This window comes from Rhamphochromis longiceps, linkage group LG2 (genome assembly GCF_057381845.1).
Source record: "Rhamphochromis longiceps isolate RC_006_pf linkage group LG2, R_longiceps_female_GT1.1, whole genome shotgun sequence".
In the NCBI taxonomy this organism is placed as follows: Eukaryota; Metazoa; Chordata; class Actinopteri; order Cichliformes; family Cichlidae; genus Rhamphochromis; species Rhamphochromis longiceps.
The window spans coordinates 8,382,177-8,397,841 of record NC_140558.1 but is presented as its reverse complement, the minus strand read 5'-3'; the positions used below and the strand labels follow the sequence as shown (position 1 = coordinate 8,397,841).

Genomic DNA, 15,665 nt, shown 5'->3' with positions numbered 1-15,665 from the left:
CCCTTTTGACGGTGAAAATAATTGGGCCTGCAGAGAAAAGTAAGCAGGCAGAAGGGAAGGAGAGTGTAATTGAAGAGCTTAAGGTTTGAATGCCTTTAGTCTGCAACTGAATAAAAAGAAGATAAGAAAACAAACACTGATGTGTCAGTATCAAAAAATGAGCCTTTGTTTCGCTCTGCAAAAACAGTCAATGCAGAGTGATCTCACGAGGAAAACAGTCTGGGCCGAGTTAGCTTTTAAAAATTGTGAGGTGATGACTGACATAGAGCACATACTTCTGAAGAAAAGGTTAGAAAAAATTATTTATTTACTGGAAAGGTCATTAAACATGCCTGCTAACCATAGAAAGCCGCTCTGTCTTCTATTGTTGGATGCCGAGCAGCTGCGGTCAAGTGCCTTATTTAGAGGAGGCTAAGCAGCACTTGTAAAGGGAACTTAGTTTTCTTTTTCCTGCTTTTCCACAATCAGTTAACAACCACAGTTGTTATCTGTGTCACGGGGGAAATGAAGATTGATTAAGGATCTTGTTCTGAAGCACGTTCTCAACAAAGGATGTTCTTACACTTTTTGTTTAAACAGAATCTGTTGTTTACTTCAAAAGGAGCCTGATGTACTGTACAGGTGAAATTAGAACTGTGCAAACATCGGCAGTGTTACTGCATGAATCGGATCAGTGCACAAGGATTCCAATTGGTCATGTACAGTTTTAAAAACCTTCCAATTTACTTAAAGTGTAAAAGATTTGCAAGTAGGCCTAGGGTCAATGCTGCTTGCCATCACTGCTAAAAATGTAAGGAGAAATGCAAAGAGTAAAGCAATGACAGCATGCGAAACGCCATGTGTGGATCAGCTTGCATCCAGCTGTGGAGATTTAACCCCTACAGGTGGGAGGACAGGTCTTCTCTGAGTTAATTACATGCTAAATGTGGCCAATGATTAGTAGTTACAAAACCAGCCCACAACCACGTTTCCAACCCCAGTGTTGGGTAACAGTATATTAAACACACAACCGTTCTCAATGCACATGTGCACATATCACACAAACACACTCTTGGCTTCCTCTTCTGAGCAACAGGGTTGGGGTGGAGGGGGTCTGGATAGGAGACGGAGTGGAGAGGGCTGTAGGGGAACGGACGTGGTCCAGGGCTTGGGGCCAGAGAGCAGACGAGAGGGGATTTACGATCAGACAAGAGTGCATCCTGTTTATATTTTCCAGGACCCGTCTGACTAGGCAAGGGACAGACAGACAGACAGACAGACAGCGAGGGAGAGAGGGGAAGAAGAAGAAGGAGAAATTCAATTATTGGAAACGCATTTGTCTTCGGCCGAGCTCAATGTGTTCCCCAGTCCCGGCTCCCTGGTGTATGATGCATTTTTCACGCCCCTTCAATCTTTATCCCCAAACACCCACCCTACTTCTTACTCTCAATCCCCAGAGCTCTAAACATCCCATCATTCCACCTGGCTGCTGCTTCAGCTCTTCATCTGCGATAATGCTTCGTCCCGGCGCTGCTTAGACTGCAGAAAAACATCTGGTTTGAGTGGAACAGACGAGGCAAGACAGGATAGGATGTGGAAGGAAGCTGGGGCGAGGAGGGAGATGAGGAGCACCAGCCACAACACCATATGCACTAACCCCAAACCAAAGCTGCCTGCCCTGCAAAGGCAGTGGGGCCTCAGCCTCTATAAATGCTGAGAAGGTGATGGAAGAGGGCCAAAAACAGGATTAACTGCTGGGTTCAGATCTTCTTTGAGCTTAGAATGACCACGGAGATAGAATGATTTTGGACTTATAACTCTATAAAAAGTTGATTATTCATATTTTACACAGATCAGAATAAATAAACCTATATATAATGGGTAAATATAATAAGCCGCTTCTTCAGTGCATCTCTCATTCTGAAGATGAACTCCAACTCCACCAACTTGGACTGCTGCTGCTGATCACAGTCTTTGCTCTGCTCTGCAGCCTTGTGGCACATTAACCAGCTCCCTGGTTGGGGTGGCTCTCAAGCTCAGAGTTAATCTGTGAAGTTGGAACATGTACAGCTCCAGGATGAGAGACTCAATCAGGAAGAAGCCAACTGTCAACAAGGACCACCACAATAGCAACCTGGCCAGTGATACAGCCAGAAGGTAAAACACAAGACGGAAAAAGCCAAGGGTGGTTGGCTAGGAGCAAATGAAGTTTGAAAATAAGAGTCAGGAGACTGTTCAGATGTTCTCTCAGATGGATTAAAAATAAAATAAATAAGGAATCACCAAATATACTTGGACAGCCTCTTAAATATACCCGGGCAGCTTGCCCGAGCACAGAAAATGTGTCAGAAGCAATGTAAAGTAACATAAAAAAATAATACACTTATGTTAAAACAAAGGCAAAAAGCAACAACTATGCAAAATCACATTAAAAATACTTGAAGAAATGCCTTCATACTTCACTTTCTGCAAGGTCATTAACATCAGATTTTTCTGCACATTTCTGTGAAGCTTTTGTCACCACGTTTCAATCCTCTGTCCAGCAGCTAAAGTGAAACGCTCATCATCTGCAATAAGCTTTGACAGACAGCTAATGTTAAAGCTTCCAGTTAGTGGTGTGGCTGCATACAAGCACTGAAAAGAAAAGAAAAAAAATAACATAGCTGACATATGTTTAATAAATGTTTCATCAAAAATCATTCGAAACTGTCTGGATTAAATGTAACACTCTGCCAGAGGCAACGAAAGGCTTTGCAGAGAATCGTCTGGCCGAAGGGAAAACAGAGTTCAGAAGGCGCAGAGCTTCAAATGCAGCCTGGAAGCCCAGAGGGCGGCGGAAACTTGATTCAACAATTTGACTTTAACATTTTGCTTTAGGGATTCTCTTGGCTGACTTCAAGCACACATTTGGTTTAGTTATGAAAACATCCGATGGGAGGAGAAGAGGGGAAAAAAAGAAGAAGCAACACAACACAATTTAATCTGAACCTTCTGTGGACTCATTTCCCTATTCCTTTCTTTCCTTTTTTTCCTTGCACTCCTGTTTTCCAGAATGCTTCACATTCACTAAGGGTCCACAGGGAATTGAAAGAAAAGGGGGCCTCCTAAATGTACAAGAATGCACATTTGCAAAACATCACACCAGGGCCTAAAGTAGGTATGGAAGTGAGAGAAGACCTCATTTCCCAGAGCTGGCATTGGAAAAAAAACAGAGGAGAGCGATTATTTGGGTTTTTTCCCCTTCCCAGGGGCACAATCTTAATTGCATCCGTCCAAAACAGACCTTGCCCCAAATCAAGGCCTTCTTTTCAGGGGTCACATCCTTTGATGCTCACACCAAACTGATCTGTCAACAACAGAATCAAACATCTGAATACCAAACATTACTTGGAGACACTTTAACATGTGAAGTGGCCAGAAAAAACATCAAGATAAGATATGCATTAGATTATTTTGGAGCTAACACTAAGTTACAACAGCCAACAAGTAATAAAAAAAATCAAAAACTTCTATTAAACAGTAGCATGCAGAGAATGTAGTGAAGTTAAGCAGTTTATGTGCGTCTATATATTGAGACAACCAGAAATCTGAAACAGTGTCCTAATACTATAATAGTATTTCCAATCGCAAAGGGTGAAAGAGCAGCTAGTTTATGACGAATCTGTTTCTGCAAAATTGAAGGCAATTAAAGTATCATAAAGATTTATGCCATCCCATGAATATTGCAAAGGTCATTTTAATGATAGCTCAATTCTACTAGCAGAAAAGCAGGCAAAGCCACTTTATGGGTCACCCTTGAGGGACAGAGTCTTTGACTGTGCAGAGTCGAGGACTATGGGTAGCCAGGACTACGTAGTCAATACAGACACGTCAGCATGCAGTCTTAAAAAAACAGCAGTAAAAGAGATGACGTTAAGCATAGTTAGACTACTTCTTAAGTGAAAAGTTGGCTTGACGAAGACAGAAAGTGTCAGCCGAGTTCAACACAAAGACGTGTGAAAAAAAAAACTCATCGGAAGCTTAGAAGCACAGAGAGCAGCTACGGTGGAAAGTTTACACTGCTTTTAACACTCGAGGGGAGTGTTTAAAACAAGCACAAGGATAAATAAAAGTAGCAATGCTAATTGTTCCACATATTTTTGATACTGCCACCTGGTGATCGTGCACAGCCACAGCATGTAAATGACTGTCTGCAAAGACTTGTGCAGCACCCTTGATGTTCATGAACAACCTCTGTCAACTTCTAAAAACCTTGAAAACCCCAAAGTTTCTACTTTGAACATTTGAGCAGGTTTTCAGTACAAGCTTTTTGTTCATGCAACTACAAGTCCACTCAATACAACGTTCGAAACTTTCCCTCGACATTCAGAGAGGAAGAAACACAAGAGTTATGTGGGTAGAGGTTAAACATTCCAGCATGGAAGATTAAAAAAGGGAAACCTGACACAGAGAGAGCATCAGGGAGAGCAGATCATCACCAACAACAGAAGTGTACTCGCATATCAACACTGCATTCGACATTTCAACACAGAATAATCAGAGCTATGTTTTTGTGTTACGGTGCATTGTGTGCTGCTGCACTGAAAACCAATGAGGTTGAGCTGAAGCTCACCAGCAAGGCCGGCCTCGAATGATTGCAAAATACTTTGAGCATTACACCATCACAAAAAACCACAGGAACGTTTTCATTACTCGCCGGGGCTTCCGGAGCACTCTATGCACCTGTATTTACAATACCCAACATCTGTTCCCGGAACTGAAACACAGCAATAATATGTGCTCTTGAAGTACACACACAAACACACAGACACACACACACACATCACTGTCACTGGGAAAAGGTATGTGTCGGGTTTTAGGAGCACAAGCAGCACATTTCCGGATTTTATAAACAGGGGCCTCAAATAAACCTCCCATGCTGATCCGACTGATATTTATGTGACCTGTACTGAAATCCCTGAAGTGTCTTTAAAAGGACAGATGACTTGGGAAAGGCACTTTATAAGGCAATGCTGCCGCTGTAAACATCAGTGAGCATTTAGCACTGTTTGGCCCATTTAGTCTTCCACGGCAAAATTTATGTCAAACACACAAAACTCTGCTGGTTTTTGCTGCCGTTTTTCTTCCTCGTTTCTACAGAGCGGAGTAACCTCTAGTCCCCATTTCCTGTGTCTCATGGCCAGGAAGATCAATGGTTTGGGTTTAAAAACGCTCAAGTGCTGAATATTTAGGTTTAGGGGATTTTCACTAAGCGTGTTGGCCAAATCACTTTGCACATTTCCCGTGTAAATCATTTAGGCCATTTAGTTGCTAAAGTTTGAGTTGTTAAATATCGAGCCTGATCTTTGCCGTCAAATAGCAGGCTAACCAAAAAGCTTTCAGCTGACACAGTGGTGCATTTTGTGTTTATTATTCCATATAATCAATTTTACTGGCCCTTTTTGCTCCAGCAGGCTTCCCCTGTTTAGAGAGGCTTGTAAACAGTGGGTCCGGATGTGGCACAAACCAAACAAGCATGCACCGGCATACACACGTTCAAATAGACGTGCACACTCACACACGCAATTTGCACTGTTTAGACTGTGGAAATGAGTCATCTGCCAGCACCGGGATCAGTTGAACACCAACAGGACGACAGAGAGACGCCCGGAGTCTGTCAGGCTCCGCGAGACCACATGGCAGCTTCCAATACCACGCAGAACACCTAGGGGGATTCATTATGAAAAAGCTGTTTTGCATAATCTCTGGTGGGCTGGAAACACGGTCAAAGTAACATTTAGGGAAATATGAACACTAGAACTCAGCGCATTTGTGGTTATACTGGAGGAAGCTTTTGTCAGGGATCTTGTAACAAAACATAAGAAAGCATCCTACACTGTAAAGACACGCAACCCTATTTGACCGTTGCTCCTTCTTTTATTCTATATACAATTTATGCATATTGCTAATTAATTAAATGTGCAGGTTCTGCCAGCTAAGGTTTATTCTTACATAAATTTATAAAAATTTTATAATTTTGGCCTAAAACCTGCAATTCCTTGAGGCTAACCAGGAAAGCAAGTCAGTCCCCATGCACTCCCATATTTATATGCTCAAATTTAAAACTGAAATAAAAGATGTTTACAATCTGGTACAATACCCTTTTGTTTTTTTCCTCTAAAACTACTTTCTCCCTTCATAATAACTGAAATACGACTGATGGATACTGACAATCAGCAGTTTTTTGGCACATTTTTCAGAGGAACTATCTGAGAAAATATGACTTGCAGCCAAGTTAAACGTAAAACAAGTAAAAAAAAGCATTTTCAATCCAATTGTGTTTGTATGGCACCAAACCACAACAACAGCCGCCTGAAGGAACTTAGTACTGTGAGGTAAAGACTCTACAATAACAGAGACAAAATCCTAAAAATCAAGACAACCTCCCCACAAGTGAGCACTTGGCAACAGTGGGAAGGAAAAACTCTTTTAACAGGAAGAATCCCCCAGCAGAACCAGGATCAGGAAGGGGCAGCCATCTGCAGCGACCAGGTGGGGCTGAGGGGAGGGAGACGGGGCAGGATATGCACTCTTGCATTTGGTGAGTAAAAGTTTTACTTTATTGTGTCTATTAAGGTCTAGCAGGCTACCAAACTTGCTAGCTACAAAATGAGGCTCCAAAAAGAGAATTCACAAACTAGTGCACAATCTCAGATGGGCTGCACTGAGCTTTTATACAGAGAGGACATATTTAAAGTGATAAACTAGGAAACATGAGCCATCAAATTTATCTTGGACATAGGAGACCTACACCCAGATCCCTTTTTTTCTCCAATTTTAACATTTATTTTAATTCAATTTGATCTATTGTGAAATAGAAATATAAAAAGTGAATCTGTCTGTACAAGCAACCAGTCAAAATGTTGACTCATCAGCTCTTAATAGTTAATTTTGGGTGTGTCACATGCTCTATTATAATACATTTGGATAATGGAAGCTTCATTTAAATGTCTTTAAAAATGCATATTAGTTGTGAAAATGGATGTTTTGCATGTGTTTTAAAGCAAATCTTTTCTATTATAGAACTTCAACTACACTCAGCTCAAACATGGAACTGCTCCTGCAGCTAACAAGAAACAAATCTGGGACTTGTGTAATGTCTCCATCTAAGTTAACCTGTCCTGCAAGAATGTGCATGCTGACACATGTCTGACATGAAGTCACAGTCAGAATGATGTGATGAGGAGCGACAGATGCAACAGAAAAGCTGTCAGAAAAATGCTCATACACAGAGTTATAGGCGTGCAGCATGGACATTTTTCTGCTGTGACTAACTCAGTCCAGCAGATCTTCTTAATGTGTACATGAATCTGTCAACATCAATGAAACTATGATGGAGGCCACGTTGTCAACAGGGAGAGAACCGCGGACAGAAAAAAGTTTGATTCAGAAATCCCAAATTTAAAAGAGGAGGGAAAGGAGATAATTAGTTTAAAGGATTGCGAGTCGTTTGGCTAATGAACTTGCAAATTCTAACTCGGGGATTCTCACTTCGGAAGATTAGAGAAAAAAATATATCCTCAGATGTAAATTTGGACAAGAACTCAACAAAACATTTAAGAAGGAACCATTCAGCTATTTTCACCCTGCAGATAAAAATCAGATCTTTGTATCTAAACAGAGCTCAGTCTGGTTACGCTCCATGCTGACTCCACATGAACTGGCAGCTACGCTTGACTGTACCTGCACAGCTATACAGCATTTGACCATGAGAGGTCCTCATTCACAGTTGCTACAGTTAAGAGGTTTCATTTAGGGTTTTCAAGGGGTTTGATATTTTTTGTTACTGGCAATGAGAGGATGGTGAAATGTAATCAAGTACTTAGTTTTGAAATGTTCAGCTTTAATTCTACTTCTTCTGACTTTCACTTTTTTAGAGGGACTTCTGTCCCCCTAAACAGTGTGCAAACAGTACATGAATGTCAAATTCTATTACTGTAAAGGGAGCATGAATTCTAACTGTAGAAAATGAAGACTATTTTAACAATAATGCATGTCAGTCTTAGCCCACGTGAACACTTCACGAGGCTTTCAGTCAGGCAATAGCTTGCTTAGACATTCATTTATTTTTCACCCATTTGTGTCTTAAATGACAGACAACCGATGATGAATGATGACAACCTCTTACCTTAATTTAAAGTTTGTGCAAAGTAAAATCAGAGATTGGCTTCTTAGCACATTATACATTCAGTAAAGAAGAGCTCCAAACTGACAACTCCCTGAAAACAGCATAAAACTGATAAAAAAAAATATTGCATATCTATAGAGTTAATTAAACAGGATGCCATCCAGATTGCCTGTTTAGTGCATGTAGGCTGATGTAAGAACAATCAGAAACAGGAGAAATTCTTTCCCCAACAAGTTACATTTTATGTACTTTTACTTCAGCGGCATCTTTCTGCGATGTTTTAAACTTTTTTATTACCCAGAGTTGAACTGTTTTAAATCAGACCTTTCTCAAAAATAGTTCAGTATTTTCTTTTGCAATTAAAGAATAAATATGTGTGTACAGCAGTCAGAGAAGCATCATGATGCCTTCTCAATACTTTGATGCATTCTTGTTTTTTCACCCCCAGGTTTAAAAATGCTTCTTTCATTAAGTTTAACCTGAATTCCATTGGTCAGTGCCCGTGATGTAAAGCACAGTTTTTCTTCATAATTTGTGCATTCGGTGGAAGCTTAAAAAGGGATTTCAGGTGACCTAAGTGAATCGCACTTTAATACATCTGGCATGAGCGTGCTCATGCATTACAATGCTTTAAAAACTGGCAGATCCGTGATCGACTGTAATTAAGTGCTCATTATATAACACATCTGTCGTCAAGAAGTTTCTGGGGCTCAGTATAATTCAGAGTGGACAAACAACAATTTCCCTAATGACATCAAGATTTCCATGCATTCTTATCCACACACAAAAGAATCAAACACACACACACAAACCCTTTGACTTTCCTAACATATGAACAGCTCATGTAAATAGTCTTTCATTAAAGAGACTGGAATTATTTAAAAGGCAGGATAATGTGCATGTGTTTGTGACTGCATCCATTATAGAAGCCACAAGTCCGTACGCGTGGATGCTTTAATGCAGCTGTGCAAGGTGGATCTTTCGCGTGACCAGAGTATATTGGGCTCGCCATGATATATGTTCCCTCAATTTTATTTTTCAGGAAGCGGTACATCAGAGTGTATGCTTCCTCAGCAGCTCATTGTTACCTGAGCAGCACGAGGAAACAACTGCAGTTCCGATTTGATGTGTTTTTATGCCTCTTTTGTTCCTTTCGGTACAAAGCAAAATAGGAAAAAACAGATATCAGCTTGCGAGTTCATGTGTCTATGTTTTCTATGGCTTTATGTGTCTATTTATATGTATCCAAGCAATTTATAGGGATAACGGTAATGTGGTTTGGATTTTTACTGAAAATAATCTGCAACTTGCAAATAAACTGTACAACTGATTAATGTATAAATACTTGTAAATTTGAAATAAAATTTTTAGATGGGGGCAATCACAAAACAAGATTGCGGTGCATACAGCAGACAGTTTTGCCTTCATTTATACATATGAAATAGGAATCTGGGCATTATCACATAAAAAAGGTATATGCAACTCTGTTCAAAGAAAAGCGAAACTATCTTAGATCTGGTCACCTTTTTTTGCTCATTAAAAGTCCTGTTCTGACATTCTGTGATTCAACTCACAGTGAAGTCACTTGGTAGTTAAATTTGATGAATGGGGTGTGTGTAAGATTTCAGTGGTGTGAACTGGCATAAAATGCCACGCTGGCACCAGCCACAGTGGAGGTCAGTTGCACCAAATAATCCCCCCACAGAGATCTCAGGATGTTACAGTAGAAGTCATGTTCCAGTAAACGTCTGCTAGTCACGATTACGTTGCCTATTAAAATTGTCGACGACTAATTTAATAGTCGACGCCTCGTTTGAAGCTTTGTAAGATCCCAAAAGACGCAGGAATAAGTAGTAGGATTTAAGAGTGTAATAACGGACTGAAACAGAAGATGGCAGCACTGCATGTACAAGGATGCCAGCTGCCGTTAAACCCCGAAGAAGAAGAAGCAGCGTCCGGTATCGTAGCTGTGTCCAAATTCAGGAACCGTGCGGTCCTGCTCAGTTTCCAACAATGGGGCAGCTAGTTAGTTTTCATGTTACTCTTATTATTCTTTCTGGGTCACAAAATAAACGTTTAACATATTTTCAGGTGAGAATGTAACTGTGTAAACTTCAAATATCTGCTTGGTTTATCAAGACACCACATATTTTCAAAAGCGCTCCGACGTTTTCAGAGACGTCTGTTACCCACTAGCTCGATAGCTAGCCGGGGTTCAAGGCTCAGTAGAGCCGGTGAGAACACCGGACTCCTGGCAAATCGTTTTCAAACCCACCAGTCTTTCGCTACTCAGGTTAAACATGATATATAAGTCACTTACATAACTTAAAATGTTATTGTTTGGCTTTTTTCAGTATTTTATTTGTTCCTGATTAAATTGGTTTGGCTGAGATTAAAGTTATAGTTTTTACACAGCTGGATAAATGTCAAGCAGACAGCTGATTATCAGAAGTGTGAGATACTCTATACTCCTGTCCTGTTATATTTTAGATAGCAAGGAGCAGACGGCTGCGCTTATTAAACTCCACCAAGACAATCTGCTAATTTCATTACAATTTAATAAACTATCATCTTGTCTTTATTTTTAGTTAGCACATACCTTAAACAGTTAAAGCTGTAAGCTAATGATAGTTATATAAGAGCAGATGCATGCTGGTGCAATAAGCTGTAGGTTTTACATCCAATGGACGCATGATCTGATTAGTCGACTCATGGAAAAAATAATCGGTGACTAGTTGACTATCAAAATAATCGTTTGTGGCAGCCCTAAAGGGGAGATTAGCCAAACTTAAATCGGGTAAGGTTCTTGCTCTTTTTCATGACTACAGTAAGGTGATTGTTTTTTAGTGCACCATAGAGCACTTTGGATTTTACTAGATAAACTGCCACTACTTCCTTTCAGTTACAGTTGCATTACAATCCCGGAAAACGTGTTATACAGTAAAATCCTCCCCTAACAGAAAGGTGTATCATGGGAAATTATATTGGAGTTATCACACAAAATGGGAAAGGACCACTGTGACCAAATCACATGCTGGAGTCATGCCATGCTCCTATTTGTTGCATTGACAGCCAGTTAAAAGATGGCATGAATGAGATAAATCTATGATGGTGTTAAATCTAGACTGATATTTATCAGTTTGAACTTTAGACTCAGCCCCAAATTTCCGGTGAATGTCTGAGAGCGCTTTAGCTATAGATGCCTCGTACTCTAACCAAGCATCTGTAACTGAATTTATATTTTATCTCAAGCGGTAAAATGAAAGAAAGAAGTCATGAGTGCATTAAGAGTTCTCCTGTGGCTTTTTTGTTGCAAGGGCTTTTATCGGTCTTGTGATTTTGGTTTGGAGATTTTGGGGAAACTAGCGGTGTCGAGCGGGGTTGGGGAGGTTGTTGTCTCCCTCGGGGGCATGTGGGGGTTTCTCAGAAAACGCTGCCAGTCACGTCTGGCCCTCTGCGGACAGTAAATTACGCTCATTGCCGGAATGCTTCCACACAGCAGCCCAACTCCCTCCGTAGCTGGAAAGGCAATACGCCACATACCCCGGCGGTGGGACCACCCAGGAGGCATATGGGGTCACATACACACACTTCCACAGAAAAACAAATAAGCATGTGCTCAAACAATCACATATACCCCCACAATCAAGGACATGCAGGGCAGATACACATGTATATAAGCCAGTGTGTTTGTCCTCAGGGATATGAGGTGGGATGGTTTGTGGTGCTAGGGGTGAGGGGGCACAGGAATTTCACAACAAGTGGTGGTTTTTGTGGCATTTGGATCCCAGTGAGAGAAACCGCTGAAACTCCCAACTTCCTCTCTGGCAAATATCAAAGGATGCTTGACCTGTGTGTTCAAAGGAGCTGTGGGCATGTCAGGCACTCCAAGAAAATGTCTCAAAAATTGGTAAAAATAATTTAGATGGAAATAATTCACAAGTTATTGTGGTCTGGGCGACATTTTACAAGGAAAACAAAGGTCAAGCGAGAGAGGGAAAAACAACATGAGGCCTAGAATGCACCTAGAGCTCAATAACAAACTGTCAATCACTATTGTTTGTTGGTCAGATACCTCAGCCCACGGGGCAAACTAAACTACAAAAAGATGGAGAGCAATTCTGGGCCGGTTGCCATATGCAACTGTGTTTTGTTTTCCTAAATTATGTTGTTTTCATGAAGTGCAAAGAGGAAATCAATGCAAAGAGAAGCACTGGTGTTTCTTAACAGCTGCTTTGAGTGGCCATAGATGTCCTTGGTTTCCGTGACATTATGAGCAACAGTTTACATGACTATCAAAAGCTACAGCTACAAATCTGGGAATGATATTTCAAATCAGAGTCTAACGCTTGAAAATATCCAGCTTTTTTTTGGCCTGACAGATATCAGTAGATATGTAAATAAAGGCGTAGCCACACCAATAATCCAAAATGTTTTTGTGTGCTATTAGGTTCTTACAACTTGGAAACAAACATTTCAACTCTCTAAAAGAGAGCAAAGCAGTGTTTACTTGCCCGCTTCTTTGCCAACAGCTGCGAGATCTGCTCCTACGTAACCGTGAGCGGCGTCTGCCAGCTGCGTCAGCTCCTCCTCGGTGGCGCTGCACGGCACGCATTTCAGCTGCTTCTGCAAAATATCTGCCCGCTCTGCAGCACCAGGAACTCCGACCTGCCGTCACGAAATCAACACAGAACAGCGATTTGTATACCACATTTTTTGTACTCTGTCCACGTACTCAGAGCCTCAGAAGAAAGTTGCGCAATTAAGTAGCAATTCTTCACAAACAGCGTGACGTTGATTGGAAACACACTGCAGTCTCTCTGATAGTATGTACCTCCAGCTCTTTGTCAAAGCGTCCCGGCCTGCGCAGAGCAGGATCAATGGCTTGGGGTCGGTTTGTGGCCCCAAGGACCAGCAGCTGACCTGAGTGACCCTCCTACAAAGAGAAGAAAGTTGGATCAGCTAATTCTGAGATAACAACATAGTAATTTCATAGTAAGACCTGCTCAGCAAATGTTAATTGATGAACTAAAAGTCATTTAAAGCTTGACTCACACAGTTGGTATGTATATTCTGTTGTTCAAGTGATCTGGTTAATTAACACTGTGATGTGTTTGACAATCAATTTTTTGTGTGTTTTTTATATTCTGTATGAGAAGAGATGGCAATTTAAAGTAGCCCTTTTGCATTTCTCATTTTATGTCGTATATAAACTATTACAATTCTGAATGTTCACACCAAACATGACTAAAGTTTCAAATCATAAAGTCAGCCTATGTAAAAATAACCATTATAAACCAAAAAGGCCAGAGTGATCTAAATGCCTCAGTTTCAGAGTATTTTGTTTATTTACTACTGAGATCCAATATCTTTCATTATTGAGACCTGTTGAGATATCTCAGGCAACCAGCTCTAGCTGTGAGCACAGAGACTCCACCCACCTGTTGTTCAAATCTCCCATTGATGCACTCAAACAGAAGAAAGTTACCTTAAAAGGAGCAAGAAGGAAGCTAAAACTGATCCCTTTCATACAGTGGATGAACTCTGGGGCCACAACAAGGTACAGAATAAGAAAAAAAGTTTTTTAAAAAAACCTCGAATCATACAGAGCAACTGTAGGAGACTCACAATTTAAAATTATAGCGCATGGAATATAAATAATGCAAATAAAATGTTTCTGTTAAATACATTCACACAAAGGGGTAGTTTTCAATAATGCAGTAAAGTTTCGTTGTTTAATCTGCCCAGGTGCACGGCAGCTTGTGGCACCCACACTCTTAGATTAGGTCAAATTTAGTGGTCATCAGTTCAAGTTTAAGTCCACTTGTCAAACTCAGCCCGCTGGCTTTTAGTATTTCATATGTCGAGGACATTTTTCAAAGCTTGAGAGATTTTCTGACCCCAGCCTGATGCTAAACCTGGCTCACTTCTGCGTTTCCTGGGGTGGTTTGCCTGCAAGATGGGAAAAACTTTTTCCACCTTTTAACACTGGAGACAGAGTTGAAACACAAATAAATTACAGTGCAAGGAAGAATGCCGTGGAGCAGGAAGTGCTTTCTCCACATTCCACAAACCAATCAGCAATGATGACCTTGGTTTGGAAAACAGACAGGAGCTGGGAGCAAGAAGGGAGTTGGTGTATCTGTGCAGTATCACCAATCCACACCGCGGCCTTCTCTGCCTGGGGACGGGAAGATTTAGTTTGCTGATAAAGTTACGGCAAATTGTCAGCTCATGGCAGCCTTGGGTGATTTCTTTCCCAGACTCCCACTGGGGGTGTGTGGGGGAATCATCCTTTTTCTCATCAGGCACTAACACAGAGCTCAGAGGACAAATGGCACCCGAGAGATGCAACCCATAGTGTCTGAAGGGCGTCCAGCACGCAGAGATGGTTTCTGCATGACAATCTGTATTTGCAATGAGGGCATATTAGGATGGAGCCACGTTTGGCTGCGGAAAGACAAAGTATAAAGACATGTGTCTACTGAACAAGCAGTTACTGCTCAGTTTAATCCCAGCCTTCTAGCAATAATCATGCTAATGTAAAACAGACTGTTGTATTCATGTATAAAGAGAAGAAATGTGAGCATCCTTTATGTGCTGCAGGCTGGCAAAATTCAGAGAAGATGACTCAGTGAGGTTCCAAAAAACTCAAACTTAAAAAAAACCTTAACAGCATATAAGGTTATGCTCAAAAGAGCTGCCTTTAGTTTAATGCGGAAAACATTATTGCCATAGTAGAGTACAATTACTCGGATACTTACTGAACCAATCCCATCCATCAGAGTCAGAAGAGAGGCAACAACTCGTTTCTCCACCTCATTCTGAGCTCCCTCTCGCTTTGGGCACAAAGCATCCAGCTCGTCAATGAAGATGATCGCAGGCTGCCTATCAAACCAAGTCAAATGTGAGAAGCACATTGATTTATTGAAACATGTGAAAACGTAAATGGAAATACTGCGCAGAGGGCAAAATATTGACTCTTTAGGCAATTTTTTGACATAGAAGTCATTATTTGATGTGTCCATCTTTATTCTTCATCATGGTCAAGCTTTCTCGTATTTTCTTTAATGTGTCTTTAGAAATGGTTCTGCAGGCTACCTGAAGAAACTTCAAAGCTCTTCTTTGGATGTCGCTTCCTTTTTCATCCAATCTGTATCAAGATGATCCCACACTGCTTCAGTGATATTTAGGTGCATATTTAGTCCATGACTGTTCCACTGTGTTTTTTCTATCCAGGTAAGTTTTTACAGCATAGGCAGTGTGTTTGGGATCACTGTCGTATTCAAAAATGAAGCTAATGCTAATCAGAAGCTTCTCAGATGGTGTTGTACAGTGGCTCAAAATCTGACAGTACTTTTCTGTTTTCATAATTCCATCAATTTTGACAGGATCTCCAACATCACTGGCTGAACTGCAGCTCTGAACCATGACAGAATCTGCACCACGTTTTACACATGACCATACTTCTCTCCTAACCTCGTCTCTACACACTGACAATGACTTGAACCAAAACTGT

General features: G+C 40.9%; 1 protein-coding gene across 1 annotated transcript in view; it reads right to left on the bottom strand.

Moving 5' to 3' along the window:
• Positions 1 to 15,665, bottom strand: part of afg2a (AAA ATPase AFG2A) — a 110,207-nt gene that overhangs the window by 89,227 nt on the left and 5,315 nt on the right. Inside the window, exons 8-10 of the mRNA XM_085416748.1 lie at positions 14,911 to 15,034; positions 12,981 to 13,082; positions 12,661 to 12,814 (exon numbers count right to left, since the gene is read on the bottom strand). Coding sequence (XP_085272874.1) covers positions 12,661 to 12,814; positions 12,981 to 13,082; positions 14,911 to 15,034 — 380 coding nt within the window. The remainder of the gene's footprint in view (positions 1 to 12,660; positions 12,815 to 12,980; positions 13,083 to 14,910; positions 15,035 to 15,665) is intronic.